Source organism: Nelusetta ayraudi, unplaced genomic scaffold, assembly GCF_046127955.1.
Source record: "Nelusetta ayraudi isolate G7.1 ecotype Tasmania unplaced genomic scaffold, CSIRO-AGI_Nayr_v1 ptg000019l, whole genome shotgun sequence".
In the NCBI taxonomy this organism is placed as follows: domain Eukaryota; kingdom Metazoa; phylum Chordata; class Actinopteri; order Tetraodontiformes; family Monacanthidae; genus Nelusetta; species Nelusetta ayraudi.
Genome location: NW_027466069.1, coordinates 2687121 through 2706130, shown reverse-complemented (window position 1 = coordinate 2706130; position 19010 = coordinate 2687121). Strand labels below are relative to the sequence as shown.

Here is a 19010-nt window from a genome sequence, read left to right as displayed (position 1 = left end):
TCCAGGCAGCAAATCAAACAGATCCTTATCCCAATCCACCGCGCTTGTGTCCACGCATTAACCTTCACAGGAAGAATAGAGGCGAGGAATTTGCATAGCGTGATTGGAAATGATGGGGAAGATAAAGTGTAACCAGAACATGCCCTCCTCCCCATTATTTTTCAAAAAAAAAATAATTTACCTATTTGAAACAGCAGCTGCTTTGAGTTTGCAGAGGGGCTCAGCAGCACACTCTAGTGGTTTGTCGCGGCCACAGCCGCACCGACGCCACGTCAGGAAGCGCCACTGTGGGTCAGCGCAGTGACGCAAGTGGTTAGTCCTCACTGCAAGATGGTAGTCGGTTGGATTCACATGTCCTTGCCGTGTCTGCGTGACTTCTACATGGGTGTTCCGCCATCCTCCCGTTAGGCTAATTGCCGGGTTCTAAATTTATAGAAATTGTGGGTTCATGTGGATCTCATTTCTGTGCGATCCGTGAGACACAGGCAGAAAGAACAGACTAGACTAGACTAGACTAGGAGGACAAGACATCTGTGAAGGAGGCAGGCAAGCAGGCAGGCAGGCAGGTTTCTTCAGGCCTAATGACCTGTCCGCAGCCCCAGCACATAGAGGTGAAGGCTGACGGGTGTTTGTGTGTGTGTGTGTGTGTGTGTGTGTGTGTGTGTGTGTGTGTGCGAGACAGAGGGAAAACTTTGAAACAGTCAGCCGCATCATGAAGTTACAAAAGAGGGAGACATGTGACCGACCGGGAGGAATTTTTTGCCTTTCATGGACATGACTGGATAATCCGCTCTTCGAGCCTAAAAAGTGGGTGCAATGAGGTGAAAGTTTGAATGAAATCTTCTGGGTGTGTGTGTGTGTGTGTGTCTTGTGCATTTGAGTGTGCCTTTTCCCCCCCCTTTTTTTCTCTTTTTACTGCCCAGCCTGGTGATTCCGCTGATTGCACTCAGCGGTCAGGTGAAAAAGGAGGCGCGACGCCCTGCCGGCTCCGAGACTGATGGGAGCACAGAGTGGAAAGAGGCCCATTTTTTTCTTTCTTTTTTTTTTTTATTCTCCCTTTCCCTCATGTTCTGCACTCCATCATGCCGCCTCCCTGCGCTGCAGAGATGAATTGGCCATTTCTTCAAGGCCCGGGCACAGCTGTGCACCGTGCAGAATACATATACCCAGCCAATAATGAGCCAATGAGAGAGGGAGGGCGAGGTTGGGGTTTGGCGGTGGGGGAGAGGGCGTCCAGCTGTCCGTCACTTGCTGCTGCAGCACACATAGAAGTAAAGGCTGGCCAGAAAGATGAGGAGGAAGAAGAAGAAGACACTTTGACTGACCACTGAGCCTGTAACAATAACACACCTATCAGCTTTGGTTTAAAGGATTCTCCTCCTCATCTGCGCTTTTTGCTGGAAAAAAAAAAGCCTGGAAACCCCAGCTGTCTTCTTTGAGCCAGTCAGTGCACAGATAGCCGCCATCTGACCTGTCAGACCTGGAGGAGCTGTTTCTCCGGTGTGTGTATGTGAGAGAGAGAGTGTGTGAGAACGAGAGAGAGACAGACGGAGGGATAATAAAGCTAGTTTTGATGAGGAAGGCTGTGTTAAGAGGGTTCAGGAAGCTCCTGTTGCAGCTCCAGTTCTCCTTAAATCATCTCACTGACTCAGAGTTCTCTCAATAATGCATACATAAGCCAGGAGGCAGGTTGGGGGGGGGGGGGGGGGGAGCAGGTTCTGGAAAGATTTAGCGCCAACGTTTGTAGCCTCGAACTGCCGCAGCTCACCAAACACACACACACACACGCACGCACTCCATGTCCATAAAGTAAATTATAAACGCTGCAGAGATAAACGTCAAAGCCGCTACATGTTAGAAAAAACTTTGAGAAGGACCTAGAAAAAAAAAATCTGGCTAATCCCGGCGATTGTCAAACTGTGAGGGTGTCTGTTTGACATCCAGCCTGAAACGTCACCGTTGATAAATCCCAGAACCTGACGTCTCCCAGCGTTCCGGGAGAGCGAGGGGGGCGGCGGCACTTGATGGTCCTGCAGGACGGCAGGTTGGCAGCCGGGTTCTACGCCTGTAAGCTGCCAACGCCGCCGCCGCATCTGTGCCTGTCCGGTTCAGTCGGCGCCAACAAGGCCGACCGCTATTGTTCGCTCCTGAATGCTTCCCGAACGCCCATGGCAGAGGAAGAAGAAGAAGAGGAGGAGGAAGAGGAGGAGGCTGAGCAGCGTGCCGCAAAACCTACACAGCCTGCTGGATAATCTCCAGACATGAAAAGGTTCTCTTAGCCTAGATTCCGGGAGCAGCTTTTATCAGCGCGAGCTAACAGGAGAACACTGAGAACAATGAGACGCTTCCCCAGTCACCGCCCCTTGTTTTCTTTTTACATTTGTTTCCTTTGTTTTTTTTTTTCTCAGAAATGAAAGAAAATCTATTTAAAATGTTCCACATTATACCTATTTTTTTGTAGATCATTATTTTCATATTGGACATGGTGGAAAATCCCCCCAAACACTTCCCAGAAAACAATTTATTTAATCCTCTTTTTATGCCTCTTTTTTTTGCCTATTGCAGAAACAATCCGTTTTAGCTTTCACTTCAAGCTAATAGTGATCCTTTGTGATGCGTTACACACATCTACAGTATCAGGCCGCATGAACTGGGCTGTCTCGAGGGTTGTCGTCACTGAGCTGGCAGGAGTTGTCGTCACTGACCCGGGAGATGCAGCATTTCCCCTGGTGACATCACTGGCGCATTGGCATTCTAGAGAAAACATTGGTCAAGTGAATTTTTGCATGAGATTAAAACTTTAAAATACACTCCAGTTTCATTGTAGCAACGGCAATGCAATTTACGACAGAACAACAGCATCTCCGTCCCTTCATAAACTATAACTCGTAGGATCACAGATGCAAATCGGTTATTCATTCATTCATTTATTTTCCATCCACGCTTTCTCCTGCCCCCTGCTTTCTCTCTGCAGCTCTGGATCCTGTGCCAACTGTCATTTTCCGAGTTTTGTTCTATTTTTATTTGATGGGCTTCTTTCTCAGCTCGCAAGTTTCTGTTTCAACCCTCATCGTGGCCACACGGCAGCAAATCACCGTCATTATTGCGACCACACAAGAGACGTTCTCATCTTCCCATCTGCCGTCTGCACTTGTTTGCACTTACTTTCCTGCAGTTGCGCAATCCCACAGGCGTGCACACGCGCTCGTAAAACCACAAAAAAAAAAAAAAAGTCAAGGGAGAAATGAGAATTCGGAGGCGGAGTCGTTGTCTGTGTCTAGCGTACGCGTTTTCCCAGCGAGGGCGTGCGCACGGCTGACAGATTTATCGGGCGCAAACGACAAATTATCCCCCACAGGAGAATTGCTGCTCACCTCTTTGATCTCGTCTCCTACATCCTCTGTAATTTCAACAGTCCCTCTTTTGTACCTTGTCTTTACCCACTGAGAGCGGCTACATCATCTTCCAGTCTTTCTCCTCCGTCTTAGACAAATTAAAGCACTGGTCCAAAACCCAATCAGGTCTGTTCAAATATGGCCGCGGAATGCAACCAATCCAACTAGCGTCCCCCTAGTGTCCGAACCATGTGACTGTTGCTAGTCTGCTGGGGTTCACCACGTGTCAGAGGACCTGAAGACATCCAAATCAGCCGGCCGTGGTTTGGCGCGCCTCGTCCTGATTGGCCCGTCCATCACATAAACCTGCATCATTCAGGAAGAAGACGCGTGCAGCAGACGGAACAACAGATTACACACACCGCATCGCACACAGCCATGCGCCAAAACAACAACAACCAAAAGAAGAAAACTTGCAGAGGCACCGCACACTCATTTGTGTGATTCATCTTGAGCTGCTCCCTGAAGAGAGGTTTAAATTAATGGGCTAATTACACAGTGGCAGAAGAAAGCAACCATGCACTGATTTATGGAAGTCCACAAACACACACACAAACACACACAAATACACAATGTCCCTTATGGATGAAGCCCTATCTTTGTCCCAAAGACGGCTGCGGCTCTCTTTGTTCTCGGGTTGTGGGCTCGTGCAGCTGCTGCTGCAGAGACAAACCTGCTCCCAGGTCAGCTTAGGCCTGTGTTGGCCTGCCAGACGACGGCTGAGCCAGTGCCAGCGACGGCCTTCGTGTTCAAGTACACACTCGCCGGGGAGCCGCCGACATCATGTCTACTACGGCTGCGGCTGCCCTCCGCTTGTTGTTTGCGCAACTTTGACTCCGCAGCTCTTCCCGCAGCCTCACCAGAGCGACGATCCACCAAACAAACAAAGCAAACGGTGCCTGGGAAACATTGTGTTTAGCCCCGTGTTTACAGCCTTGCCCAGAAACGTTTGACCTCCGTGAAAGGCATTTATTGGGCTTTTATCATGATCAGAGGGTTGACAGATACAAGGTGGGTCCTACAGAGTGCGCAGAGCCCTTTGTGACATCAGATCATTTTTTTTATTTAACCTTTATTTATTGAGGCAGGCAATTCAGAACAGATTCAACACACAGCTGGACGTTTGCGAGAAGATTTGATGGCGCGTCACAATTTGCAACGGCAGTTTTTGCCGAAACGAAGTCGGAATGCCTCCGCACGGCGACGGAAGACGCTCCTCCCTCTGGCGAGCCGCAGTAGACGGCCAGACGAGCGCACCGCTCCTCTGTTTGCATGTTTACACTCACACTTTTGCTCAGCAGATGGAAGCGAAAAAAAAAAAGCCTAGCGAATCCATCCCCCGCACCTCGAGGCCCGTGTGTGTGCCGCAGAAGGCGTCAGGCTGAGGCAGCGCTTTGACTTTTTTTTCAGTGCGTCAGAGTCGGCCGCTTGGCTATCTCCTGCTCGGGAAACCTCAGCCGCTAATCCAAACTTTCCAAACGGCGCGATGGGGGAGCTGCATCTGCCGACGCCGCACCTTCCGGCGCCGCTGCAAACGGTACATTCCCCTGATCGCATCCGGGTTGACACAAAGCTTGATGAGGCGCGGAGGCAGGTGCAGCAGGAGAGAGAGGAAGACAGGAAGAGGAGGGACAGCGAGCAAAGGAAGGAGAGAGTAGCTTAGAGCGATCCTGGAAAAAAAAAGGAGAGCGGCAGAGCTTTAAGTCTTGGGAAGGGGGGTTGGGGGGTTGGGGGGGGGGATTTGAAAGCCACAGAAATCCAGTTGTGGATATTAAGAGGCTTAATCTAAGAGCTCGCAGAGGCTGCGTTTTGCTGTGTGGGCCCCATCACTATCATCCTTGACAGAGGTTAAAGAGGAGACGAGGGGGGATAAGAAGTGGAAGGCAGTGGAAGTAGCGAGAGTCGCAGGAAAATAAAGCCGCGACTTCGTGCACAGGCGTGTGTGTGCGCGCTAGCGTCGTAGTCATTTAAACAGAACGGTGCAAAAAAAGAAAGAAAAGAAAAACAAAAAGGCAAATATGAGACACGATCAAGACGTTCCCAACATAATCAGGACGGCGGGAAACAAGAGAAAGAGGCAGCCTGGATGAAAGTCATTATCGTCGGGTGGCAGATCGCTCCCAGGAGGAGGGCAGAAGATGAGAGGGCTGGACTGGCAGGCAGGTGGATGAAGAGAAAACCAACAATCTGCCTCCTTCCGTCGCGTTCCCTCCTTTCTCTGAGGCCAATTAAAGCACAACCAAAACACTCCTTTGGTGAGAATTCTGAAAGCCAGAGAGTCTGTCCCCAGCATCATCGTCATCTGCATCATCATCGTCATCATCATCATCATCATCATCAAAGTCCCTAATGCTGTTTTCTCACACACTCTGGAGATTCTGACTGCAGATACAGCATCACTATTGAGTGCCACTACGTCTCACTGTCCATTGTATTGAAATCAAGTCACAGCAATCAAAGCACATAACTCAATATTGCTGGTTCATAATTAATTTCTCCACTTTTACTTGAAAGATTTTGTAAATCCAAAGTATTATCAGAAGAAAGTTTTGTTTTGTTTTTGCCCCAAAGACCGTTGCAGCTGACTTTGTTCTTAAGTCATGAACATGGAGATCTGCTTACTTTAGATGCAAGGATGCCCTTTGTGATGTCACAAAATATATGGTTGCGTCTAAAGTGTTGCAGACAGGACCCTCATCCAGGCACTGGTGCTCCCACTGGAGACCAGACTGCAGTCCTGGTTGTTCTTCCTACACAAACATGGGAAAAGCCCTACAGCGCGTCAGCTGGAAGGCTGCAAACAGAGGGCTAAATGTGCTGTTGGATGAAAAATCAAGCCCTTGATTGCAGTCTGCCTTTGAAAAAAAAAAAAACCACCCATATCCATATTTACATATTTCTGCCCTTTTGCTCTGTGCAGGGGGAATAAACCGAGCCGGGGCGGCGGTGCCGACGTTCCTGCGGACACCGACGATGATCCAGCCTCATCTGGACATGAAGCCCTTCCTGCAGTTCCCAATGGAGACAGCCCCCCCTCCTCCGCACAGCATGAGCCTCTTCCACAACTTCAACACGGTGAGTGCGACACAAAGAAAGAGTAGCAGCCTCCACACACACACAGGAACACTAGCCTCCGGGAACAAAACAAAAACCTGCGACGCTCAAATGTTCTTGTATTTTCTGAACTGTTTGAGGAAACCAGACATTCCTCACTGTACTTTGTCGGCATGAATGCACTCACGGCCTGCCCTTGAATAAAGCAATAAAGCATAATGTCAAAAAGCAGCTCCGAGCGCTTCAAACGCAGCGGCGCATTTGATGTAATATTTATTTTAACTGAGAGCAATCTTCCCGTTTCCCCAGGCCCACGCTAACATCTTATCATTTAGATTAGAACCGCCGAGACATTTAGCATCTGGCCGACTCAGCGCAATCTGCCCGCTGCTGCTGCTGCTGCTCCCCCGGACTTCATTAGGGACCGTCACCACGCCTCTAGTCAGCAATATGTAAAAATAATAATAATACTAGTAAAAAGATAAATAAATAAATAAAATTCTGTGAACTTTGCAGGGGGATGGAGGGAGGGCTGTTACTCTGTGTTGTCTGGGACTTGCCCGTACCCTCCACTTGAGGTGGCGCTAACATCCATCCATCCATCTATGCATTTTTTGTGCACGGATGGATGGATGCTGCTGAGCTCAAGGTCACGGAGGTCTGCTGGAGCCCCAGTTGTCATAGGACGAAAACAGGGTGACACCCTGGACAAATCGCCAGTTCATCGCAGGGCCACATGCATGTTTTTGGAGTGTGGGAGGAAGCCGGAGAACCCGGAGAGAAACCACGCAGACACAGGGAGAACCTGCAAACTCCACACAGCAAGGCCGCAGGCCCGGCAATGCTAACATCCCACCACCTAAATGGATATTACCGGCTTTGAAGCGCATACGGCACCGTGGGGAGGAGTTGAGTTAGACGCATTTGAACAGCAGCAGTCATTTTAATATTCTTCCGTGGGCCGCGGCCTTAAGTGGAAGCATCCGGAATGTTTGGAGTGCGGCGAGAGGCGCAGTGCTGGCAGATGTGGGCTAATGGAGCCGCTGAAGTGACGCATCCGTCAAGCCCTCTCTCTGTTCCCTCGTCCCTCCGCACCCTCCTTTCCCCCTCCGTCGGGAACGTTAACTGAGTCTGAAACTGCGGAGGGTCGCCGCGGGAATGTTAATAATGTCCGTGGCCGCGTGGCTACGGCGGTCAAGCCGCTGTTGTCCCCACTGGTTTCCAATAGAACTGGTTTCCTTAACAAAAAGCTGCAGATGCTGCACTGCCGTCAACACATTAATTAAAAAACCTGCAAACATGCTCAACTTATTACTGGGGAGCACACATCTGCATTTGACAGCGAATCTGCTCCTTTAAGTGAGCGCTACGTGCTAATGAATTATGTTTTATATTCGCTGTGGTAGCTCTGCAGCTGTTCGTTAAGGGAACCGGTTAAATTGGAAACCAGTAGGGACACAACACCGGCTGTGCTTGTGGTTGTCTTGCAGCCCTCTGGCCAGGAGGTGGGGCCATAGGAGAGGTTTGGCTGGACATTCTGGCCAAGCTGCGCCTAAAGGGGTTCTGCGGCCCTGGTGTCGCGTAGCATCACTTAGAACAACAGGTGAACGGAAGGAAAGTCTGGAGGATCTTTCCAAATTTAAAAAGAAGCGAATTAGTCTAATTTTCAATGTGGTGCCCACATAGTTACGCAAACCACTGTCTGGCTTAATAGCAGCTTGCACATTGACTACTGCTCATATGAGCATATCATATCCCAACATATAACTTACTACCGTAACTCCACAGTTCATACTCATTCATCATTGGTACGAGTTAAAACTGGCCATGCACTGCAGCGTATGCACTGTCTTCCCTTTACTTGTAAATAAAGTAAATTTGTCTTTTCTTCTGGACATAACTTTGTTGTAAAAGCCACATTTATATGCTTTTTTTCATTTTAAAAGTCTCTCTGTCTGCCAGGGTAGGAAAAATCACAAGAATGGAAGGAGTGGAGGTGGGGTGGGGGAAGGGTATCCAAAATAAACTGGCTGCTAGCTTGGCTGGTGGACAGTACAAACTTCAAAGTTTGAGGCTAACGCCGCCTTATTCCTGCTACGTCATTTCCCCCTAGCTACAGACGGCGATGTGGATGCTAAATGCAGGACATAGGGTTCCAAAGAGTGACAATTATTTATGGATGTTAAAACATTTTCCATACTAAGGAATATGAATCCAAGGAAGAAGTAAACTTTATTTATTATGACGATTTTTTAAAAAATATGTTTATTTATCAAACATATTTATTAAGCAAATTTTCTCTTGTCTATTGCTGTTGTTTGTTTGTAATCAAACTGAACTGACTCATCCTAATAATGACTATGCGATGAGCCTGCAAAGTCACATCAACGTAAAAACATTTTGCAAACTGGCCAAATACTGCAAAACGAGCGTTTAACCGATGCGTGGGCTCTCATACGCCCCCTTCAGTGAGGCAGAGATACTCTGATTTTCTTCCACCTGTCACACCAATAAGACTGAAGATGTGTGCCATGGTCACGTGAAATAATAATCAACTCTGTAGAGAAAAATCACTGAAATGATCAATAGAGAAATATTAGCATTCGTTTTATATCATTATTTGTTTTACATGTCGACCTTCTTCCCTGCACGGCTCTGCAGTAACGAACATGAAAACACCAGAACGAAGTGGCAGCACTTTGGCGGCAATAAAATTGGAATGACCCCGGCCATAAGCTGGTAGAAAGTTATTCTTTCATTCTCCCCTCCACAAGTCGCATGTGCTGAGTTAGTTGAGTCCTAATGAGGCTCGCATCGAGGGTTATTAGCCCCCGTGCTGGAGAAACGGGCTCTCCTAAAGCCATATACAGCTTTAATGGTCTTCTAATGCGATTTGTCCTGCACCTGCCTGTCTCGTCGGATGTTCCTCTTGACAGTGACGAGGCTGAATTATTTATCTGAGGCAGCTGCTCCCGACGAAGGCGCGCGGCAGTGCACCTCCGAGCCGCTGCTCCGTCCTCTCTGATGTGGAACTTTTTCTCTCTGGGCCGCAAAGTCAGGGATTTTTCTCCGGAGACGTCTAATCACGCAATGCTGCACGCAGACCTGTGGAGTGTCACCGGCTGCGGTTACGCCTCTCATCTTTGTATTGAACTTGCCCCCTGAGGAGCATTCCTGCAGAAGTGTTTTTTTTTTTTTTTTTTTCGTTTTTATGTGTCAAGTCAATATCCACTGGTATCTTCTCATCACAATGTAGTCTCCAGAATAAAACACACAATTCTGTTTGTGATGTCACAGGGGGCACAGATACTTTCCCAATACCAGAGATAGCAATAAGACCCCAACACTAGGCATTTATTAGCCCCATCTGAGCCTACACTGTTTATTGCCCCCATGGAGCACATGGACGATCCAACAGGCAGCTAAAACAAAACTTTTTTTTTTTTAAACAAAGCGCTAAATATGCTGCATTTGAGATCATCAATCATGCCAGAATTCCAGAACCTTGGGTAGCTATCTTGCAAGTGCTCTGCAGGAGTGTACAGATCTAAAGTTGCATGTATTATAGCCACTTTGGAACACATTTGGGACTGACCCTGTTGAGAATGTTTGCCTCAAAGAGTCTCAAATGATTTGAAAGCTCTGTGGTATGAACCAAAAAAAAGAAGAAGAGAGACAAAGAATGGGAGTGTATTGTTTCCGGATGGCTCTCCAGCAGGACGAGGGCAAGAGTTCCAGCGGCCGATGACGGAACTTCACGATGTGTGAACTCGGGGGGGGGGTTCAGCGTAGTAAGAAATGGGAGGGAGAGTTTGAGTGGGACCAGAGCTGGTCACACAATCCTGAGTGCATCTGGACGGATCGAGTGCGGCGCAGGGACGGGGGAGGGAGATAGAGAGAGAGAGAAGGGGCAGGGAAAGTGAAAAAAAAGGGGGAGGAGAAAAGAGAGGGAAGCGGCGTTGGGGGGGATAGCGGGAGAAGAGTGACTTCAGAAGAGACAGGAGAGGGAGGCTGAGCCGAGAGGCGCCGGCACTTGCGGGGTGATGTGTGTGTGCGCGACGAAAAGAGGAGTGAGAAGACAGCAGAGGATTGAAAAGGTTTGAGACCATCCTCGCACCACAAGGGCTCCTCTTTTCAGAGACTCACCCTGCCAAGGCTGGACGAGGCAACGTGCAATTTTGCCGGCAATGCATCACTACTAGGCGAGAGAGAGAGAGAGAGAGAGAGAGAGAAAGAGAGAGAGATTCCTTTGAGCTGTGGCAACCACCTAAGAGGCTGAATGAGTGAGGAAGGTGCCCCGACTGTCAGGCTCACACATGCCGAGACCCACGCAGACCCCTCGGCCTGCAGCAGCAGCAGCATGCACACAGGGGGACCCGTGATGCAGCAGCAGACCCCTGCAGACACGGAGGAGAAGAGGGTGAGTAGCCTCAGCGCTGGCTTTATACCCCTCCCCCCCACACTCCCTTCGCCCAGCCGCTCCAGTAATCTGGCCACAACTTGAAAGCGCCAAACTGAACTTGGCGCTTCAAAGGAAGGCTGTTTCTATCTGGCACTGGGCACACAGGCTCTTTTTTTTTTTTTAAATTATGTTTTTCTTTTCCCGTTACTGCTGGAGCGGCCCCACTGGGAGTCCACAGTGCAGTGCGTGCGTTGTTTTTTTGGAAGTGAACCCTGCTTGAAAGTTGTTGGCTTTTTTTGTTTTCTTTGCTGAAGTGGAGTGATTGAGCGCAGCAGGAAGAGAGGCAGGAGGGCTGGCTGGACAAAAGAGGGGAGCAGAAGAAGGAGTCAAGAGAAATTAGGCGCACGCTGTTTGCCCTCAGAGGGAGAAACTGTTCTGTGGGCAAACAGATGCAAGCGCTAACGATGGCCCCTTAAGTGTGCAGCTGGCAACGCAGCCCTTAATGTTGTGTAATCAGGAAAATGTAACCAAGAAAGTTAAGAAACTGTATTTAATTCTGCCGTCATTCGGGGTTTATTTCCTTGTCTGAGACGTAATTGCATTTTAACTCATCTGAGGCTAAATGGGGAATAGCAAAAAATCTTTTTCTTTTTTCTTTTCTCAAAGTACTTAATTCAGAGTAAAAATGTTAAAATAATGTGATGAGAACTCCAGTTCCTCTTCAGTGAGCCAGATCATCAATTATTCAATTCATCCTTTGTGCTGAAGTATTCAAAAGCAGAAAAAGGAAAAAGACACAGTCTGATATCAGCGAGTCGCTGGTGGTCAGTTGTCACATTTTCCAACCCGACATCTTCAAAAACACTTCTGATCTCCAGCCACTCGGCGCATGAAGCACCTGCAGCAGTGAGGTCATCTTGTCATTCTGCCCTGCGTTGCTTCACAGAAGACAGAGGAAACCCAACAGCTTGCAGATAGGATGTGGCTCTCGCCGTTCACTTCAAGGAGTTGCAACCGAATCTGTCGCTGACTTGCAGCGTCAGGCCTCCGTTGCAGCAGCTGCACAGCAGCATCCGGCTTGGATGGCAGTGTCTTGGTGGCACTTGATGGCTGTACATCTTCTGATCGTCTCTATATGAAGATTTGCTCACTGAAACTGAGGCGCTCTTGTAGCAAAGACGAGCTGCGTTCATGTGCCTTCTAATTTAATTATGAAAATCTCAAAGAGCGGAACGGGCAGAGGTTCAAACGGTCCACTGGAACACCTGTGAAAACAGCAAAACACGGGCCTTTGTAGCAGCAGCAACAGCTGCTCAGCACCTTCAGCTGGCAGTGGATTTAAAAAGAGAAAAACGAAACAAAAGAGGAGAAGCCAGCGTTTTTTTTTAATTAGTTGGGAATCATTTTTTCACAGAAATATAACTCAATAAAGTGTGAAATGGAAATGCAACGAGTGTCTCCCTGCACCACTTGTTGCAACAGGAACGTGACTGGAGTACTGAGCCCGGGATAATTACCACGGAGCAGACAGTGCTGTGTTTTTACTGGACGGTAACTATGGCAATAAGCTGTCCAAAGTGTTTTTGGAGGTACGCCATTAAATCTCATATTTTACCTCCGGGGCACCTCCGTGACTCGCTCATTTTGTGGACGGAGCCACTAAATGACGCTCGCGCGTTGTTTACCTGCATCTGCCAAGCGCCGTTACACAAAAAGTTTCCAAAATGAACAACGCTGTTTACTTGTTTCATTCCAGGCGATGAAATCAATTTAGTCACGATTTGTTCATTTACGGAGCGCCGCCAACGCGAAACGCAATCATGGCGTTTCTCAGAAACAGTCAAAGCAGACTGACTTTGGAAAATCCCCTCCCAGGTTACATCACGTAGCGCCGCTCCGATTTCATGAGGCTGTGTTTTGGAGGGAGCGTCGGGGCAAGAGGGGTCCGTCCAAAAAGCCTCGTTGGCAGCTGGACTGTGTTTCTAATAGCTGAATGTGCTGGGCGAGGATGGATGTCGGCTGACCCACACCCAGAACAGCAGAGAGGGGTGGGGGAGGGGGGGCTGTTCGCCGCTTGTGAAGCTGTTCGCAGAGGCATGATGTGAGCCAGAGCAGCGAGAGCAGCCAGAGCAGGGACTACCCACGTATCCTGACATCCCCGCAGAGGCAGTCACACGGCCAGCTGCTCCACAAAACCATGCAACCGCAGCACGCTGAATTTCCTCCGAACAGGCTTGAGGTAACGTCAGGCGGGAAGCTGAAGATCAGCAGCAAGAAATAAGCTGGAATGTGAATTTCCCAGTTTGACTGCGTGTGGTTTCGCACATATTTCTGTCTTTGCGACGGTACGTGCTTGCTTACAGTTGTAAGTTATCGTGCAGGAAATTCACTTTACAACATTTCCCAACAACAACATGCGTCTGCGAACTCCGCCAGAGTTGAGGAAAAGTTCATCCTTTACTCCATTTTGCGGAAAGCAAAAAGCGTCATGAGACACGCACTTCTTCCAGCACTGGTATCTCTCTCAGCCTTTCTCATTTCTTCAAGCTAATCTTCCACTGATGGGACTGCTCTGTTGTTTGTGTCACTTTCCAGAAACACACATATATCCAATATCTCCTTCCAAACATAAAAGATACAGCAAAACATCAATTTTAGCAGCGACAGAGCAAACAAAATTTCTGCACGGTGCAAACAGAGGGCTAACGGTGCCGTTTCACTTAGATGTGTGGAGTCAAAAGTAACTACGCCAGTCTACCTTCACTGGAGCCCAGGATCAAAGCACACTGACCAGAAACTGGCTGTAATAAGGGACCTTTAAGTTGCCCCTCCATCCACTGGTCTTTTTTTAATCAGCTGTGATGAGAAACAAGGGGCTTCGTGGAAAAAGAGGAGTTTGGAAATGACAGCCAAATGAGATAAGAATGTGCAGTTTGAGGATGAACGGCCAGAGGCCTCTCTCTCTCGCTCTCTCGCTCTCTCGCTCTCTCTCTCTCTCTCTCTCTCTCTCTCTCTCTCTCTCTCCCTTCTCTCTTTTTTTGGAGCCTTTCCCACCCCCCACCTCCCACCCACGACCCCCACCCAGCCTGCCACAGTCTGTCGGCCCCAATTCATCTTCTTCTCCCACTCCCTCACCCATTCTCCCTCATCCAGATGGCGTGGTGTTCTTTTTTTTGTTGTTTTTTTTGAGTCGCCCAGCTAAATGTTTCAGGTCTACACCCAGTTTTTTTCTTCTCTCCCTTTCTCCTTTTCATTCTCTGTGTTTTGCCTGTTTCTTTAGGAGTTGCCAAGTAACGAAGGCCGTGCAGAAAATTCTTCAATTATGTGACGGCTCCCTTCTTCTTCTTCTTCTTCTTCTTCTTCTCTACTGCTCTTTTCCCTTCCTTTCCTCCTCTGGGGATGAAATATTGAGCAATTTATGTGTCAGATGATCCTGCAGCTCTCGGTGCAAGATACCTTCAGGGAAAGCTCGGTGATTAGCTGAATTGAAACTGAGTAATCTCAAGTTTGGCTCTTAAAGGAATAAAAAAAAAACTGTTCTCGTCTTTGGCATCTTGCTCTTGGAGCAGCTCATTTCTTCACTTTCATGCAAATTTAAAGTACATGGTGTCATCTCTCAAGCCAGGACTTGTTTTGGGTTTCTCTCTCTCTGTATGTATGCCTGCCCTTCGCTGCAGCCGTGGCTCCAGCGTAATGCTAAAGCACAACTGTCCGTGATCTCCGGATAAATTCAGCCTCAGACGCGGATGCATAATTGTGCACGAAGCCCTTTTTTAAAGATCCTTCCCAGCCCGGAGTCTTTTGTGTCTGGGCGACAAAGTTTAAGTGGGACTTAGCCGTCAACACGCCGGGGTTCCGAGCTGCTAAAGAAAGTGCGTTAAATTTATACGAGGGCGCTTAGCCTGACGTTAGCGACGGGCATTCCAGCTGGAACAATTAGCACTCGCGCCGCTACCAAGGTGCTCGGGATGGCGAGCGCGGGGGGGGGGGCTTTGGTGCAATGCAACAGGTGCGCCGGTTGTAGCAACATGCCGTCGACAGCGCCCACTGTTTGCAGAGGAGTAAACACGGCGCCGCTCTTGTTTGTGTACTTGTTCATTTGGGCTGTTTGGGTTTGAACTCCTCGCCAGAAACGATGTGTGCACGCAACGCTTCCAACCATCTGTGGGGCTCGAGCGCCGACGCACTCAGCGTAGTACTTTCGCTCCTCGTCGCTCCCCGATGGCTGGCCAGCTTGGCTGGTTTTGGCGTCAGGGCTTCAACTCTCGTTGTTGTGATTGTCGCTGACTTACGCAGATTTACAACTAACGGATTTCCCCCCTCCCGCTGTCGTTTCCCCAACAGATGGACCCGGTGCAGAAGGCGGTCATAAACCACACCTTTGGAGTGCCGCTGATCAAGACCAAGCGGCCGGTCATCTCCTGTAACGTCTGCCAGATCCGATTCAACTCCGAGGTACAGCAGCCTGCCGGGTTAACGCCGGAAAAGAATGTGTTCGGACGGAACAGCACGTGTCTGCGGGATGTTAGCCAGCTCCACAGATACAAGGCGAAAGCCCACCAACCTTTTGGGAAGTGTGTGACAGAAATCTGCAGGTCACAAGTGGAACTACTCTTTATAAAAGTGTCTGCTAGGTTAGTGAAAGCACCCCCAGACTCCCAGGTGCTCTTTCCTCTGCTATGTTTATTGCCTTGTAAATACATGGGAGGACCATCACAGTCTCAGTCTTAACAAGAAGATTACGTTTTTACAGGTAGCTGTAAACACACGACTAAGTAGTTTAAGTGTGTTGTCCTATATTTTTGGCAATGTGGTTTGTTTTTTGTTTAGACTCTTTCTGTGTTTGTCTTTTCTGACTTAGTGAGTCGACTCACCACTCCAGAAGTGTGTAGCTCTGAATGCAGCCCTTTGTGACATCGCTAAGACCCATGCTCTCCCTACAAAGTGTGGGCTCCCTCGCCTTCTTTTAGAGGAATCCAAAACCAAGTCTGTCCGCAGAAGGCTGCAAACAGAGGGCTAAATGTGCCGTTTACTGCAGAGCGCTTTGAAAAATTGATCGTGCGAGGCTGCGCTGCTGGAGTTTGGGATGAAAAAGCAACGATCTTAAAATGTGGATTATACGGATAAATGGGTGGTGGTGGGTGGAGGGAGGGGAGGTGGACCTGCTGGCAAGTATCACCCCCCTCCACGAAGCCTCTCTTTGACCATGTGTCAGTAAACATGCCGTATCTTGCCGTTTATGCGCATACGTCGCTCGTCCTCGTGCGCACTTTCCTCCAGGAATGCGCTGGAGCGCTTCCCGTCCCGTTTTCTCTCCCTACCAGCCGGTTATTGACACAGAGGATGTGGTGCATTTGCTCAGGCTGTGTTTTGTCAGTTGTGACCCCGTTGGAATTTTGTTGCAGTCACAGTTTCGAGCCAGAGGAGGCATTAACGGCTGCCGCCGCTGCTGCACAGAGCTCTTGGAAACAGCTGCAGAAATGCGAGAGGAAAGGAAGGAGAAAAGGCATTTTTATCCTCCTTTTTTTTTTTTAGATCCCCCCTCCCCTCCCCTCCCCTCCCCACTTCCACCCAACCACGTCACCCCCACCCGTCCATCCACACATCTAAAGACTTGTTACGGTCTCAAGAACATGTGCAAGGTTGATTTCACAAGAGGTTGTTGAAGGGTAAGAATTATTATTATTTATGGTAAACTGGAGCACATGTAAAAAAAAAAGAAAAAAAGAAAATGTTTTGGTGGAAGTCTAACTATTAATTTTAGCTGCAGTTTCACCCCCCCTCCCCCGCCAGTCCATATGGTGTAGATTAGATCCAAGGCCATAATGGCACTTTAATGGCACGTCATGCCTATGGGGCGTGTTGCAGGCAAGGTTGCAAATGAGCAGGAAAAAATAATAATAAAAGAATTGCACGTGTTTATTTAGTGCGTGTCTTTTATCTTTTCTGTTCTGCAAAAAGAAAAGACGACGTCAGAGCCAAAGTACCGGTGCTCCCAGGGCTGTAATTTGGCTGCGAAGCTTCGGCCTCGGCGGCGGCGGAGAAGTCGGTGGCGGGCCGCGCGCTGCTATATATACCCCTCAGGTCTACAATCATGGTTTCCATGCGGTCGGGGGTGCAGCTGCAGGGCTGTAATCTGCAGAGCGGAGTCCTCCACTCCGCGCAGGCACAGGAAGTGAAAATGTTTACATGATGAAGTATTCCGAGCCGGGCCGCCAGCGCTGGGAAAAGTGGCTTCTTACAGGGGAGACGAGCTGTGTTTAATAAACATATGGTGGGACGAAGCGGCCGGGAATTAAGAGGATTAAAGTTACAAAAGTCCATATTGCTAATGTTTGCCTTCTGGGACAGGATGTCCCGCCTCCCCACTGTCTTATCAGCGTTTGTGAACCATCTGGAGCTGGCAGCCTTTACATTCTTACTCATGTTCCTCTGGCCTCACGCACAGAATGGTATGAAGGACCAATAGGACCCCAATTTACCCCCTACCTGAATGTTCAGGGGGTCCTGAGTCACTCGGAGGCTCTATTTACCTTTGTATGGGTGGTTTTTTGTTTACTTTTCTTGCCCCTCAATCATGGAATCTTGGATATAAAATGTGTATGACGTTTCCAATCACACACTGGACTTCTGTGATAAAAACAAAAAACAAACGAAAACAGAAACAGACTTTTGATTTCCGCTGATTTCCCTCCTGATTTGTTTTCCTGTCGCAGTCGATCATCATGCGAGCGTATGCGGGAAAGTCTGTCTCCTCTTCTAAAAGTGCCGTCTAGCGAGTGCAAAGGGGATTATATACTCGCCTAAAAAAAAAAGAATAGTCTGACTCTGACCTCAAGTTTTTGCACCAAATCGGTTCCGACTCCTGCGAAGCCGGCTTAAGGCCTGCAGTGCGCGGAGGGAGAATCTGACATTCACACCGAAGCTTATGTCACATTTACTTATTTATTTCATTTTGCATTTTGGTTGACAACCTCACCCACACGCTTCCCTTTAGTAGCGCGTCTGTGTTTTGCTTGAAAATAACAGGGTGGGAATTACCAGGCTGCTCCTCGGTACCTTCCGTTGCCCACGTCGGGGGGTCTCTCCTCTTTGATCTGGGACAACAGAAACAACAAAAAGCGTCAATCTTCCCTCTGATGTTGACGTTCCTCCGCGTTCCTCTGTGTTCCTCCTCCTCCTCCGTCTGTCAGCTGACTGTCCCACTCCCACTTTGTCAGGTCGCAGACGCCTGCTCGCTCGCTGCCATCCGCGTCGTCTTCGGGAGCAGCGTTTCTTTCTTTCCTTTTCTTTTTCTCCGTCTTCAAAGAATCCTTCGCTCCCTCCCCCTGACCCCCACCCTCCCATTTCACGCATCATTTTGCCATCACTCTTCTGTGCTGTTTGATCTTCCTCCACGTGCCTACCCCCTCTTTTCTCTCTCTCTCTCTCTCTCTGTGCCCCCCCAATCTTTCTCCCTCCCTGCATGCTGCATTATTTACAGTGTGGAAATGCCTAAAATTGCCTGCCACTACTTATTATAAGATGCATTCGTCAAGGGCACGGATTAGCGTCTGGCTCTGACGGCACCCAGTGCATCCTGGGAAAGATGCAGAGGAGAGGAGAGACGACTCGAAGGGAGGGATGGGCGGGGTGGAGGAGTGGGGGGCAGCATCGTCCGCTGCATTGCATTGTGCCGCCGCTGAACGCGCAACCCTAATGCAGAATAACCTTGGCGGCGTGCTGCATTGGTGACATCACGGCCTCCGTCACGCTGCATTGGGCAGCGTCACAGGCCAACTCCTCCCCCCTCCCCTCTCCCTCCCTCCTCCATCCTCCCTCTGCCCACCTCGATTCTCCCCATTTCCTGTTTCTCATCTCCTCTGAGTCTGGCTGTTGCTTTTGCTTGCCTTTAACTCCCTATTTCCCATTTTTGTCTCATCTGGCGCTGAATCCTCAGCCCAAGTGATAGCCTTGCAGGAGAGCGTCTGCTATGCTTGGACCCCCTGCATAATCAAACACAGTTGGCGGCAGCAGCAGCAGCAGCTTTTTGTCTCTGGGCTAAAGTGTTTTTCTTTTTGCGTGTGCCTGTCTGTCCTGTTTGCGTCTGTCTCTTTCTTCTCCTCCCCTCCTCTCGAGTCGGGATTGTCTGCACCGCCCGCCCTCGTTGTCTTGGAGCT

The 19010-nt window shown here is 49.1% G+C and overlaps 1 protein-coding gene across 3 annotated transcripts in view; it reads left to right on the top strand.

Annotated features, from left to right (window-relative positions):
* znf385a (zinc finger protein 385A) overlaps positions 1–19010 on the top strand; it is a 63641-nt gene that overhangs the window by 29152 nt on the left and 15479 nt on the right. For 2 of the 3 annotated variants that reach the window (XM_076026287.1, XM_076026288.1), the window contains exons 2-3: positions 6316–6470; positions 15196–15306. In XM_076026287.1, coding sequence (XP_075882402.1) covers positions 6316–6470; positions 15196–15306 — 266 coding nt within the window. Of the gene's footprint in view, positions 1–6315; positions 6471–10590; positions 10870–15195; positions 15307–19010 lie in introns of those variants that run through there. The other variant, XM_076026289.1, reaches the window with a different exon arrangement.